The 26279-nt window shown below is 40.5% G+C and overlaps 1 protein-coding gene and 1 long non-coding RNA gene across 2 annotated transcripts in view; one reads left to right on the plus strand and one right to left on the minus strand.

Annotated features, from left to right (window-relative positions):
- LOC311614720 overlaps nt 1-26279 on the minus strand; it is a 169601-nt gene that overhangs the window by 52713 nt on the left and 90609 nt on the right. The window lies entirely within an intron of this gene.
- Nucleotides 2711-3021, plus strand: LOC311614977 (small ribosomal subunit protein eS27-like). Its single transcript, XM_084870080.1, has one exon. It carries the CDS (start codon nt 2733-2735, stop codon nt 2985-2987), a length of 255 nt encoding a protein of 84 aa, XP_084726206.1. The 5' UTR covers nt 2711-2732; the 3' UTR covers nt 2988-3021.

The following is a 26279-nucleotide window of genomic DNA, read 5'->3' on the forward strand; positions in this document are numbered from 1 at the left end:
ATAAGCTTGCTCTTATCACTAATCCAGCCTTGAAATAAAAACTTAATAGGCCCCATGGCCACAGGGCCAACATATGAGCACAAAAGCTGGGTATAGGTTTGTTAAGTGATACCCAAAATGCCAACTAGAGGCAGACTTCAAAGGGCAAACCTTAGTCTAATTATCACAGAAATGATTTAAAAGCATTTTTATGGTTAAGGTTACCAGCCACACAGAGCTTGCCAAGGTGGTACAAAACTCAAAGGCCTAAGATGCTTTTTGTCTTAGAGGTACAGAGTGTAGGGGAATTCAACCAGAGCAAACAGTGAGTTTCTGCTGGCCTAGGGAAGATGTGATGTCCAAAGATTGATGTGAAACATCTGGGCCAGGGTTGGCAGCCACTGTGCAAAATTGTGTGTGGGGGAAAGGCTGTGTGAAAATGTTCACACCCACAGCATATTTGGCAAAATTTCCTTTCTTTTTTGTATGTTTGATACAAATTTCATTACTCTTCTGGAATAATTTGACTCAAATGTCCTGTAAGAGGAAAATTATGTGTGTGTTTTTTCCCCACTTTACCATGTGTGCTCCCCATGAACATTCAATTGCTTATTCTGAGGCTTTATCTGGAATTGACTCAAAAAGCTTCATCCCACAGAATGAAGTTGCACAGGCACTGGCGGAGGCTGAGAAATCATGAGCTAAAATTAGACAAAGGGCCCATATCTCTAACCCATCAAAGGACCATATAGGTTTACCAGTTAGAAAATACTCACATGAGACCTTGTTTGCCTCTGGATAACTCAGCCAAAATCTTTGTTTAGTAAATTCATTAAAAAGCAAAGCATTTATATATATATTTTTTACTTTAATTTTTTTTCATGAGAGAGAAAGTGTGTGCATTTTAAAACCAAGAAAAATTTTTTTCCCTTCCCTAAAGCAAACCCACATTTTGTTCTTTGGAAAATACTGACCACTCAATCAAAAATGCCTGATTATAATGACACTTTGTCTTCACAGGCCATCTTAGAACAATGGTTTAAATAAATGAGTTATTAATCAATAGTATTTTTATGCTTAAACTGGTATCTAGTTTTTTTTAAAAAATATGTTTTTTATTGATTTTAGAAAGACGGAGGAATGGAGAGGGAGAGATAGAAACATCCATGTAGAGAGAAACATTAACATGGATTGGCTGCCTCCTGCTGGGGATTAAGCCCACAAACCAGGCATGCACCCTGATCAGGAATCGAACAGGTGATCTCTTAGTACATGGGCAGATGCTCAACCACTGAGCCACACCAGCTGGGCTGATATCTAGTTTTGCTGGGTTGGTGGAGATGGGCTTGAGAAACACAAACAAACCTAACTTTCATTCTATTAAGGAACAATATTGTGTTCCAAAGACACAAACAAAAACTGCCTCAAAGCAATTCATCGGAATCTCCCTGGAATCTTTGCAGTGCAAAGGTAGTTTTTATTACTGTCCATTTACCTGCTGGAATGCCCTTTGCATTTGAAGAGCAAAGAGATGATAATGTTTCTGTGTTTTCAAAACTATGAAAGAAAGGTTTATAAGTAATTTATAACCACTTTTACAGCATTTGGAGGCTGCTAGTTGCACAGTCAGTTAACAATTCACAAGATGTGGTAGGTAGCCTCCAAGATAATCTCCAGAGATCCCCTGGTATTGTGTAATATTTTTCCCTGGAGTGAGTGGGAGCTGGATATAGTAGTGACTTGAGTTTTTTTTTTCCCTTATTGATTAAAGTATTACATATGTGTCCTTAACCTCCCATTGTCCCCCCCACTCATGCCCTCACCCCCCTGATGTCTGTGTCCATTGGTTATGCTTATATGCATGCATATAAGTTGTTTTGTTGCTCTCTCCCCCTTAAGAATAGAATAAGGTACAGTGATGGTGACTTTAGACTTGATCATAAAAGGCAATGTTCTCTTTTTTTTCTCTCTCTCCTTCTCCCTCTCTCTCTCTTTCTCACAGACACACACATATCCTCCTCATCATCATCAGCTCTGAGGCAAGCCAGCTGCCACATGTGGGCAGCTCAATGGAGAGACCTACACAATAAGGAACTAGCGGCCCTGGTTAATAGCCTTGTGAGTATTCTTAGAAAGGGTTCCTATAGCCCCATAACTATCAGACATCTGTAGTCAGGCTGACAACTTGATTGTAGCATTGTGAGACACCTTGAGCCAGAAACACCCAGCCAAACAGTTCATTGATTCTTCATTCATAGAAACTGTGAGATAATAAATGTTCATTGTTTAAAGATTTTAAGTTTTGGTCGGGACCGGTTTGGCTCAGCGGTAGAGCGTCGGCCTGCAGACTGAAAGGTCCCAGGTTCAATTCCGGTCAAGGGCATGTACCTTGGTTGCGGGCACATCCCCAGTGGGGGGTGTGCAAGAGGCAGCTGGTCGGTGTTTCTCTCTCATCGACGTTTCTAACTCTCTGTCCCTCTCAATTCCTCTCTGTGTAACATCAATAAAATATTTAAAAAAAAAAAGACATAATTCTAAAAAAAAAGAAAAAAGATTTTAAGTTTTGGAGTAATTTGCTACACAGCAATGGATAACTAACACACAGGGGTATTATGCTTCTTCTAGTATATGCTCCCATTTATTTAGTAGATATTTATTGAGAAACTACCACATGCCAGGCACTGCCTATAGATGTTAATCATCTATAAACATAAGAAACAGCTTTCCGGCGGTGGCGACCTCCCTACGACAATATGCCTCTCGCTAAGGATCTCCTCCATCCCTCTCCGGAAGAGGAGAAGAGGAAACACAAGAAGAAGCGCCTGGTGCAGAGCCCCAATTTCTACTTCATGGATGTCAAATGCCCAGGATGCTATAAAATCACCACCGTCTTTAGCCACGCACAAACGGTAGTTTTGTGTGTTGGTTGCTCCACTGTTCTCTGTCAGCCAACAGGAGGAAAAGCAAGGCTTACAGAAGGATGCTCCTTCAGAAGGAAGCAGTACTAAAAGCACCTCAAATCAAGATGAGTGGGAAACCATCCCAATAAACACATTTTGAATACACACACAAAGAGAGAGAGAGAGAGAGAGAGAGAGAGAGAGAGAGAGAGAGAGAGAGAGAGAGAGAGAGAGAGAGAGAGAGAGAGAGAGAGAGAAAGAAACATATTAAGGCACTCCTAGTTTCAGGGCACTATGTACATAATATATAGGGAAGAATTTTAACCTTGGAAATTAGTGTTTGTGGCAAACATCTTTGGAAATATAATCTACCACCTATAGTTACTACCACAAATTTTCTATTTTATATATTAGTGGCTCAATACATATTTGTAGATTGAATACTTCTCTATGAATTGTGCCCACTTGTGTACTTTAAAAATAGAAATGATCCCTAGCTGGTTTGTCTCATTGAATAGAGCATTGGCTTACAGACTGAAGGGTCCCTGGGTTTGATTCTGGTCAAGGGCACATGTCGGGGTTGCAGGCTTGAATCCTAATAGGAGGTGTGCAGGAGACAGCCAATCAATGATTCCCTCTCACCATCAATGTCTCTATCTCTATCTCTATCTCCCTCTCCCTTCCTCTCTGAAATCAATAAAATATATTTTAAAAAAGAAAATAAAAATAGAGATGACAATATAAGCTTCCCTCCTGCTATGGACTGAATATTTATGTGTCACCCCCTCCTCCAATTTATATATTAAAACCTAATTCCCAATGTGATGGTATGAAGATGTGTGGCCTTTGGGAGGTGATTAGGTCATGAAGGTGAAGCTCTCTTGAGGGCATAGAAAAGAGAGTTCCATTGCCTCTTCCACCATGGGAGGACTTAGCGAGAAGCTAGCCTTCTATGAACTAGACACCAAATCTGCCAATGTCTTGATCTTAGACTTACAACTTCCAGAATTGTGAGGAATAAATTTCTGGTGTTTATAAGCTGCTCAGTCTGTTATAGCACCCCAAACATATAAGACTCTCCATTACCCAGTATATCCACTCAATCGCTAGATCTTTCCAGTTCTCCTTTCTAAATATCATTCATGTTCTTTCCTCAATTGCCATCTCCCTTTCACTCCTTTAGTTCAGAAAATTTCATCATATTTTCTTAGCATTTCCTTACTTTCTTGGTCTTGCTGCCTTCCTCTCACACTCTATTCTCCATATTGCCAACAAAATGATTTTTCTAATATGTAAATCCTACCCTGTTTTCATGCTACTTAGAATTGTTTGATGGTTCTTAAGTTTTTTATATGGATTTGTGATGGGTCTCTGCCTAGATGTCTGCCTTCAGCGCCCCCCCCCCCCATTTCCTCCTGATGCCCTTTATTCTCCAGGAATATTGAATAATGTATAATTTATTGAATGTGCTAATCAGACCTCTGTGCTTTCATACATTCTATTCCTATTGCCTGGAACATTGGTTTGTCCACTGATGGTGGGGAACACTTATTCTTTACTACTGAGTTTCCTTTCCATGTGAAGGGACACACCTGCTTTGGGGATAAATGACTTACCTAGTTGGTGAGTTTGGGAAAAATAAGGTAAACTGACCCAAGGCAAATTGGCCATTCTTTAGTGGTCAGGCTCTTTTATTTTGTTTGGTTACTTCTACCCAAGAAAAGTAGAAGGGTGAAATAAACATCTGTACCCACACAAGTAAGTTATTAGTTGGTCTGTTATAATAAAAACAAGGCTTAGACCAAAGCCTAATAAATGTATATTTATTAGCAACTAGGGAAAAAAACCACCCATGTAACATGGTCTTGTAAACTTGTGGAAGTCTCACTCTCTGCCTTTTACATCCCAACAAGCACCTTACAGGAAAGTTTCACTCCAAGATAGATACAACAAAATTCTGATGATGAGACCAGCCAATTCAACAGTTAAGTCTCTAAGTTAGTTTTCCATGACATCATGGACACAGAACCAATGGAGCTTTGCACCTAGGATACTGCTCTAAAGATATTAGACTGCTCAACAGGCCAGATTCTTATACCTCATTGTTAGAGAGCCGGTTTTGGCCTGATTTTCACAGTCCAGGCCAAGGAACCCCACTGGTGCATGAATCCATGCACTGGGCCTCTAGTATGCATATAAAATCTTTGGTTAATCACTTCCTGCCCTCCCACTCCCCACTTCCTTCTGAAATTCATCAGTTTGTTCCATGTTTCCATGCCTGTGCCATTGAGCATCTACCCCCTGGTGGCCAGTGCGCATCATAGCTACCGGTTGAACAGTTGGATGGCCACTTAGGCTTTTATATATATAGATATGTATATAAATGCCAGTCATTTCACCAATGAAAAATTATTTCTAATGTTATTTATTAACAAATCCTCTGGACATCCTATCTAATAAAGAATAATATGCAAATTGACCATCACTCCAACACACAAGATGGCTGCCCACATGTGGACACAAGATGGCTGCCACAAGATGGTCAGCAGTTGGGAGGAACCAGGCCTGCAGAGGAAGGCAGTTAGGGGCAAACAGGCTGGCAGGGGAGCAGTTAGGCATCAATCAGGCTGGCAGGGGAGTGGTTGGGGGGTACTGGGCTGGCAAGCAGAAGCAGTTAGGGGCAATCAGGAAGGCAGGCAGGCGAGCAGTTGGGAGCCAGCAGTCCTGGATTGTGAGAAGGATCCCATATTGGAGAGGGTGCAGGCTGGACTACAGGACACACACCCCTGTGCCTTAATTTCATGCACCAGGCCTCTAGTAGGTTTATATAACAGTATTTGTAGTGCTTAAACCTCTCTGGAATGTGGATTCTTGATTAGGTATTTCAAATGCTAACTAACCATCTCTAAGGATTAAAGTTCACTTTACACATTTACACATTAACATTATGTAATTTATGCCATACAAACATACATGGACACACATGGTCCAAATCCTCCTTTTTGGGTTCAAGCTGCTCACCATTCTCTCTCAATGTTCCAGAGGCAGGCTTTGTTCCTCTGTGGTCAAGGTTTGACTTGGTCTGAGGATGCTGGGTGGGTGGGTGAGTTTAATTTTGGGGTTCATCATTGGGAAGCCCGCTTGGTGGCAGATATAAACTAATATCAGCTGTGTCAGGGATAAAGGTAATGGTTTTTAACTGCCAGTTTCTTTGTCTTATTTTATAAGTAATACAGATCCCAAGCAGGGAGTTATCTATTGGGCCCTTTCAAACACCCCAACTCTAAACTGACATGCTCCTGGCCCCTCTTTGAAGTCTTCCATGAACATTCCTGGTAGACTCCTGAACTCTTGCCTGTTGACCTTCTCCCCACTTCCACCCAACTTGACAGCAGGCCCTGCCTCTACATCTCTGTATTTCCAGCATTTAATAAACAATCTGGCCGGGACCGGTTTGGCTCAATGGATAGAGCGTCAGCTTGGGGACTGAAGGGTCCCGGGTTCGATTCCGGTCAAGGGCATGTACCTTGGTTGCGGGCATATCCTCAGTAGGGGGTGTGCAAGAGGCAGCTGATCGATGACTCTCTCTCATCGATGTTTCTAACTCTCTCTCCCTCTCCCTTCCTCTCTGTACAAAATCAATAAAATATATTTAAAAAACAAACAAACAAAAAAAACACCAATCTGGTACATGGAAGGTGCTCAGTAAGTGTTTGATGAATGAGTCATTGTTAGCAGGACATGCTCTTTGAGGGGCTTTTTAAGAGTGTTACTCAATGACTGTGACCTTATTAACAACCTGCTTGAAATAACTGAGATAACCAACTTCAGATGAGTCAGGAAAACACAAAGAATTTCCTAGAAACAATGTTTCTTACTTTAAGTTTTGTTAATTTAATATGTGTTGCTATATTTGTCTTTTCCATTATTTATTGAGTAGCAACTATGCTCATACACATACACATGGTTATTTCATTTAACGCTATTTTATCCAGAGGTTAATCTAATAAAATTAGCAATTACTATGTTTGTGACTCATCTTATGGTCCAGTAGGCATACTAATAAAAAATAAAAAAGGAAAAATATTCCATGATTCCATGGTAGGCACTGAATAAATATTTGCTGGATAAATTAATGATTATAGATTATGGCAATTAAATCTCATTTTTAAATATTACCATATGTAGGTAGCTTATAATACACTTGTTAGAACAACCTCTAAAACCATTGGCTCACATTTTTGTCCTACCTGTGAATTTCATTTATTTCTGTCATTCATTGTTTGAAGCCAGAGCATAAGATAGCAATTTTTAAGATATTAAGTTTGAGATACCAGAAGTTTCAAAGTTTATGTTACAAATCCAAAAGAATCAACACCAGTTAGTGTGTGACCTTAAATACAGCTTTCTACTTTTCTGCACCTTGGTCTAATTTTTTCATCTGTAAAATGTAAATGGCATGTGATCTCAACCATTTATTCACCTGAGCTAGGATGAGACAAGTGAGGCACTCATGTCAGAGAAAAATGTAAGGTGGAGGTGGGGAGGCACAAAAAAACCTTAATAATTAAGGAAAATAATATTTTAGTGCAATATTTTTAAAAAATCATAATTAATACAAACAATCCATGATGACCAAGATATTAACATTTTAAAGATAGGATCAATCTTGCTTATTTTTTCTTTTGCCTCAGGCTCCAATATGGATCCTGATTTTTTTAAAATTACATTAAAATATTATTTATCTTCATTGCTGAGTTTTTTTTTTCCCCCGTCTTAAATTTTGCACTGGGGTGAGTGCCTCACTCTCCTAACCTGAGTCCTTGTTCTGTTGCATACATTTAATGAGTGTTTGCCATTTAAGACACAATAGTCATTGCTTTCAAGTAGCTCATAGCTTCATTTGAAAAAAAAAAAAAGGAGAGGAAGCATCATTAATTAAAGCAGTGTGAAAGTGCAGTGTGGGGGCAGAGGTAGGTAATGAGAGCAATGATATCAAATGAGACTATGTATATAAAAACCACAGCATTTCACCTCGAGGTGGTATAACCTAGTGGTTATTAGTGCAGGCTGCAGCCAGAGTATAAGCTTTGTCTCTGAAGGGGTTCAGAACAAACCTCCCAGAAGATGGGCAACTTTGGCATGTAGGTTATTTTGAGCTGAAGGCAATCGAGACCATGCAGATTCAAGAGAAACTTTCACCTCTCCCTTAAAAAATTTAAATTGGGGACCTTGCCCACAATAAGGGTTATCACCAGAAATAACTTTCATGACCAATCCATTGAGCAAGAAAAACTTCTAATTACTGAATATCTGCTCTTCTTATAGTCCTGCAAATAACTCATCTCTTCTTTGAAGCCCCAGTTGCCTCACCTTATTCCCTGGCCCAGGATGTCATATATATATAATTTTACCTTTCTGTCTCTAACCTCTCATATTTGTGGGGGTCCCTGAGTCTTTCCTATATGTGAGGTTCCCATACATACACATGTAATTAAATTTAGTTATTTCCCCTTGTTAATCTGTCTCATGTAGCTTTAATTATTAGCCAAAAGAACCTAGAAGGGTAGAGGAAAATTTCTTCCTCCATCACACATCTTCCAATTATTCCTGGCTATGCAATCTTGGGCAAGTTTGCATAATTCTCTGCACATCTGTTTCCTCATGTATAAAAATGAGAATAAGATTTATAGTTACTCCATAGGGTTATGAGGATGCAATGAGCTAAAACATATCAAGTCCTGAGAATAGAGTGTGGGACACAATAAAAACTAAAAAAATGTTTGCTATAATTAGAAAACACTAATTCTCAAGCAGGAAGATCAAACAGATAAAATTAAAGCAAACTCTCTTTTAGGCAAGTTGGTAGGAGATGTGATTTTTATCTTTCTCTGACTTGTCACTCTCTGTCCCAAACCACTTTCCCTTAGTTCCAGTTGAGCAGAAAAAGCTGTTTCATCCTTGGCAGTTCTTCCAAATTCAGTAGACTGTGACTGGATCGTTTAGAAAGTTAATGGACAATTCTTGGCTCATGTATAAATGTACAAATCCTCATGTCTTTCCTGAGCCTTTGATATAAAGAACGACAAGCGGACACCGTAATGTTCCCCTTTAGAATGTACAATGAGTCTTTTATTCTCATTGTTTCAGAGGGTGACTGATATGTGTCCTTTGAAGTGGGTAGAAGTAACCTTCCAGTACTTATACAAAATCCTGTGAATAGAAACCCAGGCAAAAACTGGAAAAAGCTCTTTTACTTTTTATTGGGCTGAAGAAGTATAAAAAGATAATTTGGTTTTTCAGCTTAAGACTCCACCATTTTAGTCCTGAGAGGGTCTAAGAGGGTACAATCTCTGCTCCCCTAATTTATTCCTACAAATCTGTCTGTTCTGATGTAAAACAGTTCCAACATTTAAAAAGTACTCCTCTGTTTTCCAAATTGTTCTAAAATTTAAATATGGACTGAGTGATAAATGATATTTATGAATTGTTAATTTTGCTTTAACTGTGATAATAGCATTATGGTTATATAAGAAAAATCTTTTCCTTCCCTTCCCTTCCCTTCCCTTCCCTTCCCTTCCCTTCCCTTCCCTTCCCTTCCCTTCCCTTCCCTTCCCTTCTCTTCCCTTTCATTTCTCCCTCCCCCCACCTCCCTCCCTCCTACCCTCCCTACTTTCCTTCCTTCTCTCCTGAACTGGCTCCATTTCTCCATCCTCCATCAATGGTGTTAGGTTGTTTCCCATCCAATGCCAGAATGGTTTACAGGTGTGGTGGAGATAAAGACCCCCTTAGCCCTTGGAGTGGGGCCTAAGGCAGAGGGTGGGGCTCTAGGATTGGCTATAATTCCTGCACTGGTAGCCTATGGCCATGAGTAGTCTCATCTATGTACCCTAGGGCACTATTCAGAAAATCACCACCATTTTGAGAGCCAAGTGGTGAATATTGTTCTCATTAAGATGTAAATATTCCTTGGATGGGGTGAACTCAGTAAGCTATTGTTAATCTTAAAATCTCAAGTGTTTAAACTATCAGCTCTTATGGTCCCCACAGCTCAGTGACATCTCTCTCGCTTGGATAATGAAGAGTTTTGGACCTTGCAGAGGCAGGTGGAACAAGACCCTGAGCAAGCCAATGAACTAGTTGCTGGACTCCAGAATAAGTAGTCCTAAAGGAAAGAGGTGAAGAAAGATGCCGAGAAGTTAGAACCTGGTGATGATGGTGGAGGGAGAAATTGTGGGCAGGAATATAACAGGGAACCCCAGAAGGAAAAAGTGACATTCTCTGATTACCCTCAGAACCAAGCTTCCCATAAACTGTTGCATAGCAGTATAAGTATGTGATAGTTTCACATGGAAAAGTAACTCATTGAAAATCTTCTTAGGGCTTCTGCCATCTCTGTTCACTTGAAGTTTAATCAAGTTGTTAAATAACTGTGCTAATGAGAATTCTTATTTTGAATAAAAAGCCTTAAGTAAATTTTTATCCCTTTGTCTTAATTTGGGTTTCCTCAAAATCAGAAACTGAGACACTATGGAGAACCACACAAGCCCTAGACGAATTTCCTTTGGAGATTTTAATATAAAAAATGAATACACTTTTAGTCTATGTAAGTCCATTATTTTTTATTTCAGTAATTCACAACCAAACTGGATCCTGACTGATTCGGAATCCTAACAAGAGCGCAAAGATTCTGAGGATAAGTCCAACTTTAAAGCTGCAGCAAACACTTTGAGGTGAACCAGAGAAGCCGAGGTCTTTCCAAGCCAAAGGGGCAGAAATGAAGTCAACAAATGTGTAGGAATTGGAATGAACCCAAAAGGAGCAAATAGAAGATGGGGAGAAAGCTAGGAGTACCTTCTATACCTTGCTGTAATTGACCATATTGATCATGGTGCATAAAGGTAGTCTGCCTTATAAGTAGAGAGGGCAAAAAAGAGAACTTTAGAAGTTAGAATTGTCAAGACTTTGTGACCAATTAAGCATCAGAGGTGAGGAGAAGAAAGAGACAAGGAATGATGATCCCAGGTCTTTGGCTTGGGAACCCAGATGGATGGCACTGCCATTTTGAAAGAGGTTGTTCAGTGGAGAGTAAGATTTAGAGAGGTAAGTTTTGGACTCCTTGGGGTTAAGGTGCTCATGGTAGACCCAAGTGGAGATATTCAATAAGCTGTGGGTCTGGACTCCACAAAAGAGAGCAGGGCTAGAAATATCAATCTGGATCAGTCATTACATAGATGGGCTTTTGTTGCAAAGATATGTTGAAGTTGATGGGGGGAGATTGTGTGGATAAGACAAAAATTGGATGATTACCAATACCTAAGTATAGAGGAAAAGATATGGACTTTATGACAAAGAAAGTGAAGCAGTGATCAGAGAGGAAGGCAAAGAAAAAAAAAGGGGGGTGGTATATTCTGGTATCCAAGGGAAGGAAAAATTTAGTGAAGAGTCATGAGCAACACAGAAATGACTATTAAAGCAAATTCTATTGGTCAAGCTCATATTTCCTCACCAATTATCAGTGGTATGTGGCCAGACTTCCAGCTACCAGTATCTGTATCTTTTTATTCTGGACTTTCTCTGGCTTCCAGAGTTTGCTCTGACCTTAGATATGGCAGGCTGCCATATCCTTTCCTGAGGTCACCTCCCAATTAAACTGCTTATATTCAAATTCTTGTCTCAGATTCAGCTTTTAGTTGAACCCAGACTAAGATGCCTAGAGAGATAAGACCTGAGAAACATCCATTGGATCTACCAGTCAGTTCAGTTGGTGGCTTGAGTGAGAAAGTTGAAATAGAGAAGGGAGACGGACCACATTTCAGGGAAATAAATTAATAGGAAATATGGAGAAGACACTTAAGAAGCAAAATTACCAACAGAAAGGATAAATAGTAGTGACATCACATTTCAGTTGAATAAGATTTAATCCCCCTTTTTAACAGCACTCTAATAGTTTTGGGAACTCACTTTTCTCCCACTCTGTCTTGTCTTGGAGAGAGGTGGTACCTGCCTTCCCCAGAGAAAGTTAATGGTCTAGCTCCCTCATTCCAATGCAGGCAGGTGACCCAGACTAGGCATGGGACATCCTCTCCAAGGTCTTTGAGCCTGAGTGATATAAAAATATGAAGACTGGTTAGAGGTCATTTATCACAGCAGCCCATTGCTAACCAGGCTTTTCCAAGACAGTTTTTTTTGTGTGTGTGTCAAATCTTTGTAACAGATTAACTTTTGCTAAAGATTGCCAGAGGCAGTTTCTGCAGCCAAGAATCCTGCTTACTAAAAAGAAGACTGAAACTAAAGATTACACAGAGTGAAAGAGATTTATTTCTACTCAGATATTTTTCTTTTCTTCTGTTATTATTTTATAATCTAAAGCTACATTTATTGCACTTTTAGGGGTTTTCTCCCCCCAACGTTATGAGATATAATTGATATTTAACATTGTGTAAGTTTGTGTACATTATATGATTTCATACACACACACATTTCACAATCATTACTATGAAATGATTACCACAAAAAGGTTAATGAACACATCCTTCAACTCACATGATTATATTTTTTTGTGTATTTATGGTAAGAACATTAAAGATTTACTCTTAGCAGCTTTAATATTTAATATAATAGAGTATTATTAACTGTGGTCATCATTCTGTCCATTAGATCCACAGTACTAATTCATCTTATAACTAAGTTTCTAAGCTGTGACCAATATCTTTCTGTTTCTCCCACTACCCAGACCCTGGCAACTATCATTCTACTCTCAGTTTCTATTGTATGAATTTGGCTTTTTTTTTTTTTTTAAACATTCCACATATAAGTGAGATCATATAGTATTTGTTTTTCTCTGTCTGACATTTCATTTAGTGCAATGGCCTCAAGGTCCATCCATGTGGTTACATATGGCAGTATTTCCTTCATTTTTTATGGTTCAATAACACACACACACACACACACACACACACACACACACACACACACTAGAGGCCCAGTGCATGAATTTGTGCACCTCAGCATGGCCTGCAGAGATTGGGCTGACACCAGCAATCCAATATCACCTGCCACTCCTGCCTGCCACTCCCATTTAATCCAGCCCCATTGTGCCTGCTGTGGGCTTGCACCAAGTCAGTCCTGATCAGGAGAGGCTCACACCACCACATTTGTGCTCGCCAGCCATGAGCCCTGCGTCTGGTACCTGTCCCAACGGGGCTGGGGGGGAGGGGGACTTGATTGGCCCTCTGGGGGGCCATGGGATTCCCTTGTGGCCCAGGATCTGGATCCATCCTGCTTATGTTCACACTAGTTGTCAGGAGTCATTTGGAAGTCACTTTTACATAGTTTCTTCCTTGTGGAGCATCTAGGGAGGGGTAGCAGCCATGGTGCCTGAGGCTGACTTCCAGGAGGCTGGTGGTGCTGTCCGGATCGTGCCAGTGGTGCTGGTCTGTCAATGTCTGGCTTATTCTCTATAGATTGGACCTGCAGGAATACTGAGATACTGAGGGAGTGAGTGGCTGCTGCCTGGCTAGTGGGCCACCTGGATGGGTCCGTTAGCTAAGTGGCACTCCCGCTGTGGGAGCACACTGATCACCAGGGGGTAGCTCCTGCAATGAGCGTCTGCCCCCTGGTGGTCACTGTGCATCACAGTGATCAGTTGGTTGTTCGGTGGCTTAGGCTTTTATATATATAAATATATATAATCACTTTCTTTATCCATTCGTCTGTTGATAGACCCTTAGGTTGTTTCCATATCTTGCTTTTGTGAACACTGCTACAATTAACATGAGGGTGCAGATATCGCTTTGATATATATATATATATATATATATATATATATATATATATAATCTTTGGATAGATACCCAGAAGTGGGATTGCTGGGTTGTATGGTAGTTCTATTCATTTTTTGAGTAACTTACATATTGTTTTTGAAGTGGCCATACAAATTTACATTCCTACCAATAGTGCATTAAGGTTCCCTTTTCTTTTTCTTTTTTTTTTCTTTTTAAATATATTTTGTTGATTTTCACAGAGAGGAAGAGAGAGGGATAGAGAGTTAGAAACATCGATGAGAGAGAATCATCGATCAGCTGCCTCTTGCACACCACCCCCTACTGGGGATGTGCCTGCAACCAAGGTACATGCCCTTGCCCAGAATCGAACCCGGGACCTTTCAGTCCACAGGCCGATGCTTTATCCACTGAGCCAAACCGGTCCCGGCTAAGGTTCCCTTTTCTCCACATCCTAGCCAGCACTGTTATTTCTTGACTTTTTGATAATAGCCATTCTAACAGGTCTAGATTTGTGGTATTGATTTGCATTTCTCTGATGATTAGTGATATGGAACATCTTTTCATGTACCTGAGGGCCATTGATATGTCTTCTTTGGAAAAATGTTCACTTAGGCCGAAACCGGTTTGGCTCAGTGTAGAGCGTCGGTCTGCGGACTGAAAGGTCCCAGGTTCGATTTCCGTCATTGAGTTAAGTTCCTTATATATTTTGGATATTAATCCTTTATCTGATATGCAGTTTGCAAATATTTTCTTTCATTCCATAGACTAACTTTTCATCTTATTGATTCTTTTGCTGTCCAGAGCTTTTTAGTTTGATGTAGCCCACTTGTTTATTTTTTATTTTGTTGCTTGTGCTTTTGGTGCCATCTTCAAAAAAATCATTGCCAAGACTAATGTCTAGGAGTTCCCCTCTATGTTTTCTTCTAGTTTTATGGTTCGAGGTCTTACATTTAAGTCTAATTTGTTTTAAGTTAATTTTTGTGAGTGGTATAAGATAAAGGTACAATGTCATTTTTTTACATATGAATGTCCAATTTTCCCAGCACCATTTATCAAAGAGACTATTCATATATTTTTCTGATTTTAAAAATAACCTGTGCTCAATGTAGAAAGCTGAGAAAGTACATACAAGTATTCTGAAGCAGAAAAAAAAAACCACCCTTATAATCTCATTACTCAAAGGCAAAAACTATTACTTTTTTTGGACAATACCATTATGCAATTTAGTAGCCACTTTATAGACTATGGCATACCTTTTCTTTTTTAGTTAACATTACACCATAAATCATCCTATATAATAAAGAGGTAATATGCAAATTAACCCTCACACCATCACAAAATGGCTGCCTATGACCAGGCCAGCAGGAGGGTTAGTGAGGGATGACCAAATGACTGAACAGCAGGCTGCATGGGGCAACCAGGCTGGTGGGGGGAGGCTGTGAGGGGCAACCAGGCCAGAGGAGGGGCAGTTGGGGGCGATTAGGCTGGTGGGGGGCCAGAGAGGGTCAACTAGGCTTGTGGGAGGCAGTTGGGGGCAACCAGGTCGGCAGGGGTGGGCAGTTAGGGGTGACCAGGTCAGTAGAGGGGGGCGGTTGGGGGAGACCAGGCCAGAAAAGGGACAATTAGGAGTGACCAGGCCACCAGGGAAGGGGCAGTTGGGGGCAACCTGGCTGGCAGCAGGGGCAGTTAGGGAAAACCAGGTCAGCAGGGGGGCCAGTTAAGGATGATCAGGCCAGCACACAGAGTCAATAAGGGGTGATTGGGGGGGGGCAGTAAGAGGCAATTAGGCAGGCAGGCAGGTGAGTGATTAGGAGCCAGGATTGTGATAGGGATGTCGAACATCCCCCAAGGGGTCCTGGCTTGGAGAGGGTAAAGGCTGGGCTGAGGGTCCCCCTGTCATGCACAAATTTCATGCACCAGGCCTCTAGTTTCTTTAATAACAACTTCTAAAATATAATTTTGATGATCCAGAGTATTCAGTCTTATACCAAAAATATGCATATACCATACTTTTCTAAAATTTTCCACTCACATTTAATGTTCTGGCTCTCTCAAAATTCTATCATAAAATATATTTTCCTGAATATCTTTGTTCATAAATCTTGTTCTGGACATTCTGATTTTGACTGTAGGCTTGATTTCCAGAAGTGGAGTTACTATCTCAAAAGAAATGAACATTTTCAAAGCTCTGGAGAGCTAGTGCCATGATCATCTCCAGATAATAAGGTATCAATTGGTATTTCCACCAGTGCTCTTGATGTGAATTTTTAAATGGTGAATGTGAGAGAAGTTATCTTATTGCTAGCCTACTTTCTTTTATTTATTTATGTATTTATTTATTTATTTATTTTAATAAATCTTTATTGTTCAGATTATTACAAATGTTCCTCATTTTTTTCTCTCCCTCCATTGCTCCCCTCCACCCATTCCCACCCCACCGTCTGCCCTTCCCCCATCCCCCATTGTACTCATCCATAGGTTCACAGTTTGTATTCAGTCTCTTCCCACACCCCCCCTCCCCTTTTCCCCGAGAATCGTCAGTTCACTCCCCTTCCATACCTCTGATTCTATTGATATTATATTCAACAGTTAATATTGTTCATAAGATTTTTTTTTAAAATTCCCTTGGTTTTTATATTCACTTGTTGATAGTTATGTTTGTTGTTCATAATTTTTATCTTTATTTTCTTTCTCTTCCTAAAGAACCCCCTTCAGCAATTCATATAATTCTGGTTTGGTGGTGATGAACTGCTTTAGCTTTTTTTTATTAGTGAAACTCTTTATCTGGCCTTCGATTCTGAGTGATAGCTTTGCTGGGTAGATTATTTTTGGCTGTAGGTTCTTACTATTCATCACCTTGAATATTTCTTGCCATTACCGTCTGGCTTGCATGGTTTCTGTTGAGAAATCAGCTGACAATCGTATGGGTGCTCCTTTATAGGTAACTACCTGTTTCTCTCTTGTTGCTTTTAATATTCTCTCTTTGTCTTTTGCTCTTGGAATTTTAATTATGATGTGTCTTGGTGTGGTCCTCTTTGGATTCCTTTCATTTGGGGTTCTGTGCGCTTTCTGGACTTGTAAGTCTAATTCTTTCCCTTTCACCCAATAGGGAAAGTTTTCTGTCACTATTTCTTTCAGTATGTTTTCGGTATATTGCTCTCTCTCTTGTTCTGGGACCTCCATAATTCTGATGTTGGTCCACTTGAAGTTGTCCCAGAGGTTTCTTACATTATTTTCAACTTTCTGGATTCTCTTGTCTTCTTGTTTCTGTAGAGGAGTATCTTCTGGCTCTTTATGTTCCAAATCTTTGACTTGATTCTCGCGACCTTCCATTCTGTTTTTAGGACTCTGTATAATATTTTTTATTTCAGACAATGTATTCTTTATTTCTTGTTGATCCCTTATTATTTCTTGCTGATCCCTTATTATTTCTTGTTGATCCCTTATTATTTCTAGTTGATCCCTTTTCATATCCTCATAGGTCTCCTTTATTTTATCGGTCTTTTCTAGGAAATTCTTGAAAAACCTTTTAAGCATGGTTTAGAACTCTATATCCAGTTGCTTTTTGTCCTCCATTTCTTTTGTTTGTGATCTGTTTCCTTGTCTCGGCATTTTCGCAGCTTCCTTGAGTTGGTAGCCTTAAAAGTCTCTGTGTTCAGCTTGGATGGGGTGGAATTTCAGGGTGGAGCCTACAGCCTTGGCTTCCTTCAGTCATGCCCTATGAGGCTCCTGAGTCTCAGTATTCCTCAGGGTCCTTCAGCACTCTTTGCAAGCACCTCTGAGAGTAAGGTGCCCTCAATTTTCGCGCTACCAGTCTAGGCTCTCCCCCAACGAGCCTGGAACTGGGGTTCAGTTCAGTTGGAAGTGGGGTTCAGAGCAGTCTGGAGCTTTTGTCTCCTTCCCGCCAGGGCGATCCAGCGGCACAGTCAACCGTCTGTTCTCTGCGCACAATCTGCGCGCCTCCGGAACTTTCTTTCGCTGTTCCCCTGGGTTTCCGCCTTACAGCCCATGCTCCCTCTGTAGGAGCCTGGGTCCCCAGGGTCTGGCCTAGAACTGGGGTTCAATGCAGCCGGAACTGGGGCCCAGCACAGTTCGGAGCTTTTGTCTCCTTCCCACTAGGGCAATTTAGCAGCAGAGTCAACGGTCTGTCCTCTGCAAATAATGTGTGGGCCTCCGGGGGCTCTGCCTTTCGCTACTCCCCTGAGATTCTGCCTAACAGCCCAGGCTCCCTCTGTATGAGCCTGGGTCCCCAGGGTCTGGCCTAGAACTGAGGTTCAGTGCTGTCGGATCTGGGGTTCAGCACAGTCCAGAGCTTTTATCTTTTTCCCGCTAGGGAATGCCAGTCAGACACTCGGCCACCCCTCCCCCCCTCTCTGTCCTCTCCACGCGCGCAACATGTCTCAGTACCTTAGGCTTCTACAGCTCCTCTGATTTTCCTTCTGGTTTTCTCTTTCCTTCTTTTTTTTTTTAATATATTTTATTGATTTTGTACAGAGAGGAAGGGAGAGAGATAAAGAGTTAGAAACATCGATGAGAGAGTCATTGATCAGCTGCCTCTTGCACACCCCCTACTGGGGATATGCCCGCAACCAAGGTACATGCCCTTGACCGTAATCGAACCCGGGACCCTTCAGTCCCCAAGCCGACGCTCTATCCCTTGAGCCAAACCGGTCTTGGCTCTCTTTCCTTCTTGTTGTAGAATTTCCAGTAAGTCAACTTTCCTGTAGTTCTGGGTAATGTCCATTTTGTATTTTAGTTGTATTTTATTGAAATTGTTGTGTGAGGCTGCAGTTAGGTGTTACGTATGCCGCCATCTTGGATTCTCCTCCAAATTCATACTTTCTTTCATTTAGATTGATTCTGTTTTCTTCTTTTAGAATTATCTTCATATTAATATTTTTTTTCCTTAGGGATCAAAATCTCTGTATATATTAAAGACTATAGGCCCAGTGCATAAAATTTGTGCACTCAGTGGGGTCTCTCAGTCCAGCCTATGCCCTCTTGCAGACCAGGTGCCCTCAGGGGATGTCCAATTGCTGGTTTAGGCCCACTCCCCCTGGCAGTCAGACATCCTTAGTGCTGCACTCGCCAACCCTGAGCCTGGCTTCTGGCTGAGTGGCACTCCCTCCTGCTTAATCTAGCCAAAACCATCTCTCCAACATCCCCCAAGGAGTCCTGGATTGTAAGATGGTGCAAACTAGGCCAAGGGACCCCACTGGTGTACAATTGGAACCAGGGAGAGACACGGGAGGTTGGCCAGCTGGAGAGGGACCATGGGAGGGCTCCAGGGTGTGTCTGGTCCATCTAGCTCAGTCCTGATCAGCCAGACCCCCGTAGCAAGATAACCTACCAGTCAGAGTGGCTTCCCCCCGGTGGTCAGTACACATCATAGCAAGCAGTTGAGCAGCCTTAGTATATCATTAGCATATTGAACTTTGATTGGTTGAATAGCTGACCAGTTGACCAGACACTTAGCATATTAGGCTTTTATTATATAGGATATTAACCTGTTATATATGTTGAAAATATTTCTTTGTTGTTTTCCTTTTCAATGGATTGTATTACTTTTAGGTATTCAAACATTTTAAATTTTTATATAGTTAAGTCCATAAACTTTTTCCTTATGTAAAGATCTTTGAGGAATTTTTCATTGTTTTAAACTTGTAAAGTCCTTCTTCTTCTTCCCGGTATTTAATCAATATTCATTTTGAATAGTGTTTTTGTCTTGAATCCTCTGCTTACAATATTGCCACTGATATTTTCTTTTGCTCATCTTTAACATATTTTATTGATTTTTTTACAGAGAGGAAGGGAGAGAGATAGAGAGCTAGAAATGTCGATGAGAGAGAAACATCGACCAGCTGCCTCTTGCACACCCCCTACCGGGGATGTGCCCACAACCAAGGTACATGCCCTTGACCGGAATTGAACCTGGGACCTTTCAGTCCTCAGACCGACGCTCTACCACTGAGCCAAACCGGTTTCGGCTCTTTTGCTCATCTTTAGTTATGATTTTATTCACCCTTTTACTTTTAACCTTTCAGTGTAATTTTGTTTTAGGTTGCCTTTTATAAGCAGCACATAATAACATTTTGTTTGTTTTTAGCCCAAAGAGAATATCTCTGCTTTTTATTACAGCATACTAGTAAAACATTTACAATTAGCATAAGAACTGATACATTTGCTCCTATTTCTGGTGACTTTAAAAATATATATATGAGAGGGAGAAAGAGATAGAAACATCATTGATTAGAGAGAATCGTTGATCAACTGCCTTCTGCATGCTTCACCCCACACTAGGGTTGAACCTGCAACCCAGGCATATGCTCTGATGGGGAATCATATAATGACCTCCTGGTTCATAGTTCAATACTCAACCACTGAGCCACACTGGTTGGGCTCTGGTATCTTTTTTATACTCTTTTAGGCTTATTTGCTATTTTCTTGCCCTTGTTTGCACTGTTTTTTGTTTTTCCTTTCTCCAGTAGTAAATTATAAGGTGGCTTTTAATTATAGTAGTGATTGCATTTAACTTTATTAAATGTAGCTCTGAACCTATAGTTGTCAAATAAAGGGCAAAAGAGTAATTGTTTAAGTCATCCATTTAACAATTAAGTGGGTTTTATTTTTGTTTGTGTTGTTTTGCTTTTACTGCCCACAAATTCCTGTCTTCAGTAATGTAATCTGGGGTTATAAAACTCAGACAAGTATTATGCAAATGTTCTTTGGCTTTGAATTTTTCACTCAATTTAGTAACCATATTTACAACAATTATTTTCATTTAACTAAATATTTAATTGACTTTCAGGTTTGCTGCCAATCTTTTTATGGTGTGGTACAATTTCCTCCACTATAGTATGCAAATGAGAATCGCCCACAACGTTTTTGGTAAATTCACATCCCCTGGCTTTACATTCCCACTTAGAGATTCTAATTCTACGTGTCTGTGACAGTCTTTGTATGGTCCCACTCTGGCCTCAGCCCTATTGCATTTTGAGAATTGTAGACTCTGAATGGCTACAATAGAGGAAATTGTAGGACAGATAGTGGAGGAGGCTAAAAGAGGACTTTGGAAAGGGTTTCCTGGTGTTGTTTTAGGATAGTATAGAGATTAATGTGTTTAGATGCTGGATTAAGGAGCCTGTGACAGTTTTAAAAAATTGATTTTCTTAATTAGCTAATCAAACAACAGCAAATGAAATAGATTGGGGATCAGGAAATAAAAATTCAGAGAGGGGACATGGTACCATAAAACTGGAGATGCTGATTAGAGTGACCCAAATCCTTTTGTTCTTATATATTCAACTTATATATTCTACAAGTACCTACTATGTACAGTGAATATTTAGGTACAGAGGATGAAATGTACATAATTGAAAGCATAATCATAATAATAGTTGAACAAAAATATGCATTATTTTGACTTTGTGTAAAGCAACAATTCAAAACTTAATACATGAATGCTAATGGTTCTTTGACTAAAGAAAAAAATGGAAGCATAAAACACATTAAAAATAAATTACTGCTGCCCTGGCTGGTCTGGCTCAGTTGGTTGGGTATTGTCCAATGCATAGAGGGTTTTCCAGGTCTATTCTCTGTCAGGGCACACTAAGCCTGGGTTGTGGGCTTGATCCCTGAGAAGGAGCGTGCAGGAGGCAGCTGATCGATGTCTTTATGTCACATCGATGTTTCTCTCCCTCACTCAGAAAAGATCAATAAAAAAATCTTTAAAAAATACATTACTGTTATCTTAGTGAAAAGAGAAGTTGGTTAGATTCAAGTAGTAACTTCTGAATTTAAAATACAAATGTATGTGCTCGCTTATATTAATATCTAACAAAAATTCTCACAATCACATTTGGCTTATTGGCCAGTGTTTGATTCAAGGCTCGCTTATCATAAATAAGAACTGAAAATTCTTTTGAAATTGGACAGGGAGAGAGACTGTCTAGTCTCAATAAGCTATTTTTAAGGATACTTGAAAAACAGAACAGAATTTTCTGTGCAAATATTAACTTGCCACATCATACTAAATTATTCCCCTTGGACCACCTATATCAGGATGGTACCGTTTCAGTTTTCCAGATATGGAACAGCTTAATTCTCTCCTGTGGTTGCATAAAAGCATAAGTGTCCCAAACCAATGCCAAATTAAGCAATCAGCCAGTTCCCAGCCAATACAGCTAAACCAGATGGGCTGCTTTAGTGACTTCCAGGCCAGTTCCATCTATTTTCAAACCAAATTTAATAGATTTGTGTGCTGCATGACTTTTTTTCATTTGTTAGCCTTGGGATGGAGAGAAAGAGCACATTCTTAATGCCTCCCTTTGTAAGTATAAAATATTTCCTTCCTGTTCATGGAAAGTGAAAATGAAAATATATATCATCCATAACCCCACTACCCACTTTAAGGCCTTATCATATTTCCTTTCTACATTTTTAATAATGCATTTTATAATGATAATCATCCTATATATAGTGTTTTTTATCCTGCATTACTTAAGATTATATCCAACACTCTTCCCATCACACTTAAAACTCTTCCTAAGCATTATTTTTCATGGATACTAGATATTTATTCCCGTGTGTTCGATGGAAGGAGGGAGATGGCACTCCAGAGTGGGGCTCGAATCAAAAGGGTAGTATAAAAACAAGGGATAAGGTGATCATCAGGACAACAGACCAAGAGAAGGTCCAATGCTGGTGGTTGATAAACAGTGGGGAGGGGAGAAATTTCTTCCATGAGATGAACTGTACTAGCAAGAAATAGGCAAAATATGCCATAAGGCCTGAATCTCAGGCCTCATAATCTGTGGGTACGGAAAAATAACTTCAACATGAATACTTGTATCTCATACCCTGTAAACCTCACTTACTCATTCAAAAATTTCAGTCCCTTGCGAAATCTTTCCTGAGTGTCTGGGAAAAGCAAGGGACACTCCATGTGTTCACAACCATCAGTCTGGACCGTGACATTCTGTTGACTTCTGCTTCTCTAAATTCTGTCACAGCCTTTGCTGCCCTATTTGGAAAGGATTTCTGCTTCTACCCAGGCTCTACCCTATAAAGGGACAAATTCCTGGAGATTAAGTTTGCCCCTCAAAATCCCACTCCTGACATGCTTCAATCACCCAGCAGCCTCCTAAGATGTGATACATTCTGTGTTGGGCTCCTTTCTGCATTACATTATTTCAGAGGAGGGGGTACCACAGCAATGTTGCATGGGCCCTGAAGTGTACAGAAATCAGTGAGCTAGCTCTCTTAGCTCACACACCACTAGTGCACACAACCATCCCACCACTCGCCCCCTACAGCATTGCAACATGCTGTAGTATATAGAAGCCATTTCTCCTGGAATCTCAAACTGTGTTGCTGAAAATCCACTGTATCACACCAAATTGCTTCTTTTCTAGGACCAATTTTTTTTGTGGGGGGGGCTATAGTCCTCCCCTATAAGTTGTATTCTGTTGGCATCCTCCTCCTCCCTACTGGGTCTACATGGCATGTCTACACATATATATCTAAACTCTAACTGTGGGCTTGAGTTAATGCTTTTCTGTGTCAGTGCCCATGTGTATCAATTAATTCAAACTTATACTCAAAGAGTGGAGACACCTAACATATATGAGCCTATGTTCAGGCTTAACTGGAGCTTCTGCCACAGTGATTTAGCCATTCCACTTCACTATTAAAAACAATACTATATTAATATCTTTTTGCACTATTCTCTGGTAACCATCTACATCTTAGATAATTTCTTTCAGAAATATTCCTAACAATGGAATTACACAGTCACACAAGGTATAAATATTTTAGAGGGTCTTGATTCAAATTACTTTTCTCAAAGGTGATTCCAATATTCACTCCCACCTATAACATGGGATAGTAGAAAAGGTGCATTTCAGAATACATTCTGTATGTTTCTGAGGGTTGGATGGGTGGTAGCTGAACTGACTATTGGAGTTACAAGCTGAAAGGCTTGGTTTAAACACTGGCTTGCTAACTATGTAACTTTAGTGAGTCACTTATTTTTCTAAGACCTGGTTTCTTCATATGTCTAATGAACTTCCCAAAGAGCTATTGGAATGACTATGTGAGAAGTAGCACTATGAGGTATAATTTATGTCCTTTTACAGCTCTGATTGGAGACTAGTTAATCTGGCAACCTTTACTAGAGATAGGTAAGTGAGAACAATCCTCTTCCCTCCCCTCCCCTCCCCTCCCCTCCCCTCCCCTCCCCCCCTCCCCTTCCCTCCCCTCCCCTCCCCTCCCCTCCCCTCCCCTCCCCTCTCTTCTCCTCTCCTCTCCTCTCCTCTCCTCTCTGACTAGCTAAGAATGGAGACTACATCATGCCAATACTGTTTGCCCTGCCTCCCAGATGTTGAGGGCATTACCATTCCATTCAGTAGAATAATAAGCCACATGGTGAATGCAAAACTTTGGACTAACATTTCTGCTTTACGAATGTTTCCACAGCTTTGAATTCGGCTGAATACCACACTTGCCAACAATAGCAAAGTAAGAATACAATTCAGCACCTCGTTAATCCCAACATTATTACATGTGTGGTTTTCATTTCACATTTAATATTTATTTTTCTCAAGAGGAAACCAGGACGAAGTTAGGCATGTTATAGTCATCCAGACTAAAGGTCAGGAAGGTGCTGGTGGAGGGGGAGAGACAAGAGTTTGGGGGGAAGCGAAGTCTGTGGCTGGCTTTAGTTCATGTCCCAATAGGTAACACCCATTGATCATTTTTATGGACTTCAAAAATTAAGTAGAATTTTGGACTGATTAAACTAAAACTATGGGATGCATGAACAAATTTAGATTTGTCTATGAATATTTGACTATACCCACCAATTTAGTCCCAGCAACCACAGCTTCAAATCATAGCAGCATGTTAGTAGCATGTTAGCTCTAAAATGGATCTTAGAGACAACCTTCTTGTTTTACAAATGAGGAAACTGAGGTTCAGAGAAGTTACATGACTTGTTCAATATTACCCAAGCTATAGTGAGCAGAGCCAGGATAGAGTTGAGGCCTCTTATAGAACTCAGTCCAATACAGCACATCATTTCCCTTCCTCTGTCTGCATTTGTGAAATGTTGATCATTACAGTACCTGTTTTGGCTTAACAAAATAGAAAAGCCATTAGCCACATGTGTTCCAACAAAAATGTCCTCAGGAAGAGAGTCAGAGATGTCCAGAAGTAGAGGGGTGAATGTGAAGGGAATATGGGTAGAGTACCAACAAAGTCTGGAAAATCAGTGACATAACTTCTATCTGGAATTAAAATTGCAGTATAAGAAACTAAAGAAGGACATTCATATGTGGAATTTTGTTCTATAATTGTACTGATAAGAGCCCTAGTTCTGGATGAAAGAACTGGGGGGGGGGGGGGGGTCGTCCAGGGGGACTGTTTCTAATCTATTTACAGAAAATTTCTAAGTGAAAAGAAGTACTTTGAACTTCTCTTAAGTAGAATAAAGGTAGAAGTATAATGTCCAGCGGACTTTTCTCACTTCCCTTTAAGCTTTTTGATTTGACAAATATTTAGTAACTGTGGATAGGATACGTCAGTACCTGACACATTCAAAGGTGTTGTGGGTCAAAGGCTGGGGAGGGGTATGGGCCAGATTATGAGAGGGGGTTTGAATTTTGTTCCTACTTAGAAGGTGGTTAATAGTAAAAGAGTAGGGGGATGATACATTCAAGCAATACTTCAGGAGGAATGGATGATCTGGGAGCAATGGATGGTAAGAAAGGAAGTAAAAGAGATTGTAAGCCAGAGACCAGCTGGGAAATATATAAAATCATCAAGGAGAGAAGTGGGAAAGACCTACCTAAAATTGCAGAAGTAAAAATTATCTTAGTTTGGGATCTTCCCACTGCAGGCAGTAAGATGAAGATTCAGTGTAAAAAGTTTCTTTGAGAGATGATCCCAGGAAATACTGGTTGGAGAGAGAGAGGAAGTGAGGCCAGGAAAGAATGGAAGACAACAACAAATGTGTTAGCAAGCCAGTTGCTAGTGTGGGTGACTGAAGTTCTATCCTCCAGGGGAGAGCTCTGGGAGACAGAGGAGAGCATACCTCAGAGTTGTCCCTGAAAGGCATCAGGAAGGTGGAGGACTTATTCACCAAATCCACAACTGGTGTAGAACTGCTCCCCAAAGCACTAACTCTCCAGCACTCCAGGCTTGCCCTGTATGTGGGCAAATGTGCTCCAGCAAAACTGTCCTCAGGGAGAGTCACAGCTGTCCATAAAGTGGAGGGGTGAATATGAAGGGAGTATGGGTAGAGCACCAACAGAGTCTGAGACACAGACGGTTGTTTCTCCCTAGAGATACTAAACAGTCCTGCATACAGTAAACAGGACTTAATATGCTATAAGTAGTTGGGTGGGAAGACCTCTGATCTTATTTTCTTCTCCAGATTCTGTGACTCCTTCATCTTCAAAAATAGGCCACACTGCCTATGTGCACCCATTGCATTCTTGCTGTATCTGATCCCAGTTTTTAATCCGTGTCCCTTTAGTATCCTACGCCATAATGCAAATTTACTTGAGGAACGTAAATTTGCATTATGATTACTATCCAGCATATGTTTTATGAA

The sequence above is a fragment of the Pipistrellus hanaki genome, assembly GCF_964339955.1.
Source record: "Pipistrellus hanaki genome assembly, chromosome: X".
Taxonomy (NCBI): Eukaryota; Metazoa; Chordata; class Mammalia; order Chiroptera; family Vespertilionidae; genus Pipistrellus; species Pipistrellus hanaki.

Bases quoted from the DNA above. Each gene is read 5' to 3' on its own strand.
- LOC311614977 (XM_084870080.1), top strand. From the start codon at position 2,733: ATGCCTCTCGCTAAGGATCTCCTCCATCCCTCTCCGGAAGAGGAGAAG.